The sequence below is a fragment of the Arachis ipaensis genome, chromosome B05, assembly GCF_000816755.2.
Source record: "Arachis ipaensis cultivar K30076 chromosome B05, Araip1.1, whole genome shotgun sequence".
In the NCBI taxonomy this organism is placed as follows: Eukaryota; Viridiplantae; Streptophyta; class Magnoliopsida; order Fabales; family Fabaceae; genus Arachis; species Arachis ipaensis.
The window spans coordinates 147,619,968-147,626,338 of record NC_029789.2 but is presented as its reverse complement, the minus strand read 5'-3'; the positions used below and the strand labels follow the sequence as shown (position 1 = coordinate 147,626,338).

Genomic DNA, 6,371 nt, shown 5'->3' with positions numbered 1-6,371 from the left:
ACCAAAAAAGAATATAAAATAAAAAATAAGAGAGTAATGCTATATGAGAAAAACAATAATAGTATCTGTTAAAGAAAAATCTTACGGGGTGAATTGTGTAAAACATCCACACACACATAGATGTTAGGTGGTGTATCCTATTTTAAAATGTGTAGTGAGCAGCAAATTATGGCGGCCTTTGTTCATAGACTCAAGAGGCTGAAACCATTAATCATCTTGAAAAACTTAATTATACGTGACTAATGAAATGTTCTTTTTAATTTTTTTTTGCTGTTGAGCCTTTACCAAAAATCCTCTCCAAGCATTTTATATTGGGCCATGATGATTTGTAAACCAGTCTTCTATTTAGACATTTTGTCACTATTAACAAAATTTTTTACAAAAAAAAAATTAAAATTTATTTATAAAAGCTATATTTTTTAAAGAAGAGTGTTAGAGACCAACAACTTTTGGTATTTGTAGCCATTAAATAGTCATCAATGATGATTTTAATGGTGTGATATTAGTGTGAGATTTCATCCAATGACTCACTTTTCCTTACTGGTTACATGCTGATCAGAATTTAGAAAAGTTGCTGGCGTCCTAGACTTTTCTTTTTTTAAATTCTCCGTAGGAAAAATTCCTCAGATATCTTAAAAAATTCACTTTTTTACATATGTAATTTTTTATTTTAAATATTTTTATTTTTATTTTTATTTATTATCTTTTTATTTTTGTAACAACAAAAAAAAAACTAAGGAAATTTTACATTGGGCCGGTCCATTAAGTCAAGCCCACTGTGAAGCAACTCTACCTTGTGGAGTTCATCTTCTTCTTCTTCTTCATCATCTTTCAGTAACAGAATCCCTAACTAGTTGAAGTCGAAGGCATCGTTTTTCTTCACGGTAACCGTCTATTCATCTAATTTTCCAAGTTTTTACTCTAATTTTCGTTTCTGAACCATCTGAAAATCAATCAATTCATTGATTAGGTAGGTACTTCCGCAATATTTTCTGTTGTTCTGTTAATTGTGGGCAGCAATAAAAAAGCTCTCGAATTTAATTTGTATAACCATTTGGAAGCTCTGGTTAACTCTAATTTATATTCTAAGTTCGAGTGCTTTTCAGCGTTTTTAATTGACTAATTTTTTTTCTCAAAATTGTTTTGTTCTTTGATTTTTTTTCCTCGAGAGAAGGAACCCATTTTGCAAAATTGAAAATTTGACTATATAAAATTTTTTCATTTAATTATATTTGGATTTCTCTTTGTAGCATGGATCATTGAGCTTATTATTATTATTGTTATTCTTTTCTGTTAAAATGAGTGTTCCATTCAAAAGGGTAAGAAATAAATTCTTATCTGAAACAGAACAAGAAGAGTTTGTTGATCTTTGGCTTCTTAATTACAGTAAAATCAATCATACATAGGATTCTGTTCTCTAAGAATTGCTATTGCAAATTTGCACTTGCACTGTAGAACGATGACTCTTTTGCAGGCAATAGACTAACTTTGAATGAACCGTATTCAAGTTGATTCTATCAAAGAATTTGTTAATATGTCAACCTTCAAGTTTTTGCTAAGACCTGTAGAATGAAGAGTTACATTTATATTGTATTGTTTATTTGCAGAGTCAAGGAGATTTGATGCTTTGGAGTTTTAGTTGATTAGAAGAAGTTTCACTTGCACACTTTTGCAATCATGGTATGGTTTTAGCCTGAAATCTTAACTATCTCATGTTTCCTTGTTATTGAAATTAATTTTGTTTACCTAAAGAGTTTTGTAATGCTGCTCTACATGTTCCATATTGTTCTTTGCTTTTTGATAGGATTATCCTTATCTAAGAAGCATTATGTTCACATGATTTGTATGTCAAAATGGAACTTCTATCAGATGTATATATGTAGATACTAAGAAGAAATTCTTTTAGAATGAAAATTGTATTACAAAGAGGAACAACAGTACCTCCGATTTTAAATGCCATAGGAAAAGAGCACATCATCTCATAAATACACTTTTGGACTAAATTCCTGTTTTGGAGTTCTTAGAGTTTACTTAACTAATACGATAGAAACTAAAATTTTTCAGATAATTTTCTGATTTTTGGTTTTTTAAATGATTGTGTTCTGCACTTATTTTATGTATTGCTGATTGCAGGATCCAAATGGTTGCATTGATGATAAGTGTGAAAGTAGACTCTATATTGGTAACCTTGATCTTAGAATTACAGAGTAAGACTTATAATAACTCCTAGAAAGGCTTAATTGTGTTGTGCTACATTGAATCATGCGTATTCTAATACCATCTTTTTCTCTTTGATATTTACCAGAGCTGCTCTGCTCAGAATGTTTTCTCCCTTTGGAAAGATTGTTTCTGAGGACTTCTTGTGGCACACTCGTGGCCCGAAACGTGGGGAGCCACGGGGTTTTGCCTTTATCCAGTATAGCACAAATGAGGTACGTTGATTGCATACATTAGTTACTTGGCTCTCAAGCAAGTCCCTGATTTCCATTGTTAAAGTGAGTATGCAGGAAGCGAAATTGGCCAAGGAGAAAATGCATGGGAGGTTAGCTTGTGGCCGGCCGTTGGTTGTTCGCCTTGCAGGTGAGAAGTACATGTTGGAAACAGCCGATAACCCTACGAAAGCAACTGGTGAAGGACACAAGTTGCATCTTACCAGAAGCGGCATGGGACAGACAAGTCGTAGTGCAAAAATAGCCGCAATAAAGAACAAATTGAAATCCTTAGAGGAGGGTTCTAGGACCAAGAAGCAAAAGCAAAATGATGATATCTCTTGAACCAACCAAGTATGGACTGTAGAATTTGATGGCATAAAATTGAAGGAGGCGCACGTATTTGTGGCACCCATAAATTAGAATGTCATATATTTGACTTAGCTTTTTTTATTTATTTTTTTAATTTTAAAGACTGAGGTCTGAGGCAATTTGCTTTATCATATGACATTATATTAAGGAGGAACCTTCAAATTTAAAAGATGTACAAATATTAGTTTTACACTGCAATCATTGATTTTTTTTGTATCCACCTATTTGCGTTACAATATAAAAAAATTACATGAAAATGAGTTATAAAGTTGATAGAGTCTTCATAATTTACATGAAAATTAAACCCTACGTGACCTCACCAGGAATGGGAATATAATCTTGTTAATTCTTTTGGTTTCTTTTGAACAAAGTGCAGCAGGGTTTGGGGAAACCTTGAATCTCTGATGTTTATTTGAGTTAGGTTAGTGTGTGTGAGTGAAGGCATAGAAGCTTTGGACATTTTTACAAAGGCATCTGGGTTTAAGGTGAATTTGTCTAAGTTGAAAGCTAAATGTTCTAAAAATATTTCTCACAAAAAGAATGATATTTTATCTAGTGTTTCTAGCATTCATTTCACTCAACATTTCGTAAGATATTTAGGGGTGAATATTGATCATGATAGAGCTGCGCGAAAGATGTTTTAAGAAAATTCGTGCTAAATTGGCTAGTTGGAAAGGACGCATGCTAAACAAGGCTGGGAGATTGTGTTTGGTAAAATAAATTCTATCTTTAATTCCGGTCTATCAAATGAAAACTTCCCTTTCTATGCTCATGACAAGATTGACTCCATGATGCGTCAATTCTTGTGGAAAGGTAATGTGGATGGCAGAGGTCTTCCTTTAGTTAAGTGGAAGAAAGTTGTGGCTCCCAAAAATCTAGGAGGGCTTGCAGTTAGAGACTTGTAGTGTGTTAATGTGGCGCTTATTGGCAAATGTTGAAGGATAACGAGCAGTTGTGATGAAACTTCTTTCTTATAAATATTTGAAGCAAAATAGGGATTGAGAATTGGCTAAACATGGTTCTTTTGTGTCAAAAAGCATCTCTAAACTCTATATGTCCATAAAGAGGGTCTTGGGTGGCATACAGGGAGTTTGCTTCAGTCCTTGTGGTATGATCCTTGGAGTCCTTTAGGTATTCTTGCATATTTTCTTCCGTTTATTCATGTCTCTAATTTATTGCTCAAGTTGGATAATGTTTACTATAATGGGACTTAAAATTTTAAAAACTTGTCCATCCAAATTTTCGAGGATATTAAATCCTTTTTGGGGGGTTATTCCTCTTCTTGGAAGGAATGTGAATAAATCGGGTTGGATTTGGAAGCCAACTGCTTCGAAGGATTATACTACCAAAAACGGGTACAATTGGCTTGCATATATGAAATTTCAATGGAGAGGTGACGGGAATTGGAAGTGGCTATGGGAGATTTTCATTCCGAAAAAGGTCATATTCTTCTTTTGGCTTGCGTTGCATGATGCCATTCCCACTAATGTCTTTTGTCATAAAAGGGACTTAGCAGTGAGTGACCTTTGTAACAAATGTGGTAATGAGCCTGAATCTGTGTTGCATTGCCTTCGGGATTGTTCCACTGTTCGTGATGTATGGAATTCTTTAGATCCTTCTATTGTTGAACATGCTAATATTTCTGACTTCCGATCCTGGATTACTAGTGTTATTAATGGTAAAGAAGAAGTAGTGGCTGCTGGGATTTGGTGGATTTGGCGGAATAGATGTAATGATTTTTTTTAACCCGAATGAACCTTGGCATAGGAAGAAAATCTCTTGCCTTGTGAGAGTCTTGGTGAATGAGTTGAAAAGGGTGAAGAAGGATAGAAACTTCTGGGATTACGTAGTCCAGAATTTTTTGTGGCAGTCATCTCCCAAAATATTCTTAAGGTCAACTATGATGCTGGTATTTTTTCGGACTCTCTTGTAGTGGGATTTGAGTGCGTTATCCGTGATCATTATGGCACCTGGGTGCTAGGTAGCTCGGGGCGTATGTCCTTTGATTTAGTTTTTAGGCAGTCTAAAATGGTCTTATGATTACGTGGGAAGTTGATTGTGACTTCGTGATTTGTGAAATTGATTTTATAGAGATGTATCTTTTGCTGAATAATATTATCAACTATATTGCAAGTGATAATATGGATATTATAGAAAAGATTATGGAGTTGTTAAGTAAAAATTGAAAGGTGTCATTCACTTAGGTTAGAAAAAAAGTTAATATTGCTATAGATTGTTTGGCAAAAGATAGAAGTTAAGAGTGTTTATTCTCAATTGGTATGGATTCAGTCAAATGATGACCTCAAGCAGATTTTGTGGAAAGATTCTGCCGTGTAGTTTTTCGGGATTGTATTCTGCTTGTTTTAGTTTTTGTTAGAGACACAACAAAAAAAATGCCCTTTTTTGTTTTCCCTTGTGAATACAAGAAGTTTTGAGTTATATTAACAAACTTTGATAGATCTTGTGTATTCATCTCGTCCTCTAGACACGGAAACATTATACACACTGTAATCATTTGATATGTATTTTATAAAGTATAAATAGCACATCTAGTTCTGTTAAGTGCTACTCTAAGGAAGAAAAAAGAAAGAAAGAGAGAAACAAGGAAAGGGAATAGTATCTTTGTTATTCTTGGTCGAGTCTCCAATGATATATTTCTTACAATTGGAATGGATGCACAACACATATAGGGAATTGAGTTTCTCAAAGACTCATTAAGAAGTGATCACAGATTCACAGTATTCATCATACATTTTCCTTTTTGGTATACGAAGGTGCTGCACGCATTACACATATGAGGCCAATGCTTCCATTCCATCCCAACTAGTTATGCATCCCCATGCTCCTTGCAAGGAACATTAGTCCCCGAACCTACAATACAGTATAGTTCATACCACTTTCTGGTATGGTATTATATAAAATGGGTATAGGAATCAGGAAAACAGAAATCTTATCCTCTGATATGGCAATTTAAGATATAACTAAGCATAGATAAAACTATGATCAATCTTTATAAAGCAAGCTATGCATATAAGAAAGCTGATCAATAAATCGGCATTTGAAATTCTACAACAAGAAGACTAGAAGATCATCCTAATAAAGGAGAATCATAAATTCAGATGTGCTTTAACATCAGTCTTCTCTATAGTCTAATCTATCATCTCAGAACGACTTTTCCAGCATAACAGGGTTCTACAAGTGTATTTGGCTTCTAAATGAATAGTTTGATGTCTGTACCGTGCAGTCTGGCACATAAGCGATTCTAAGTACTGTGTACGTATCCCTGAAACTGGAATTGAAGTTTAAAATGTGAAGTAGTTAGGCGTAGATGAGGGTTGAAGAGAAGAGAGAGGGTGTCTTTGCCGTTAACCTGGTGGAGAAGAGGAAGAGATGTGCCATCGCAGATCCTCTCCTCCCCCCTCACATCAAACTTCCCACTACTTAAAACATAACTCCAAATAGATTTAATTATTCTATTGTTCTTTATAATTTCACTAAATTTTTAATTAAGTTCTTATACTTTTTTTTTAATTAGATTCTTATACTATTTTTAATTTTATAATTAGATTC

The 6,371-nt window shown here is 33.9% G+C and overlaps 1 protein-coding gene and 1 long non-coding RNA gene across 3 annotated transcripts in view; one reads left to right on the top strand and one right to left on the bottom strand.

The window, feature by feature from the left end:
- Positions 750-6,371, top strand: part of LOC107642225 (probable RNA-binding protein 18) — a 20,156-nt gene continuing 14,534 nt past the window's right edge. The window contains exons 1-5 of one of the 2 annotated variants that reach the window (XM_021103255.1): positions 750-884; positions 1,608-1,680; positions 2,134-2,207; positions 2,306-2,432; positions 2,508-2,690. In XM_021103255.1, coding sequence (XP_020958914.1) covers positions 1,678-1,680; positions 2,134-2,207; positions 2,306-2,432; positions 2,508-2,690 — 387 coding nt within the window. In that variant the 5' untranslated portion in view covers positions 750-884; positions 1,608-1,677. Of the gene's footprint in view, positions 885-1,607; positions 1,681-2,133; positions 2,208-2,305; positions 2,433-2,507; positions 3,018-6,371 lie in introns of those variants that run through there. The other variant, XM_016345519.2, reaches the window with a different exon arrangement.
- On the bottom strand, positions 5,407-6,243 carry LOC107642224. Its single transcript, XR_001620646.2, has 2 exons — positions 6,039-6,243; positions 5,407-5,701 (listed from the first exon to the last, which is right to left on the bottom strand). It is a non-coding gene; the product is annotated as an uncharacterized LOC107642224 (long non-coding RNA).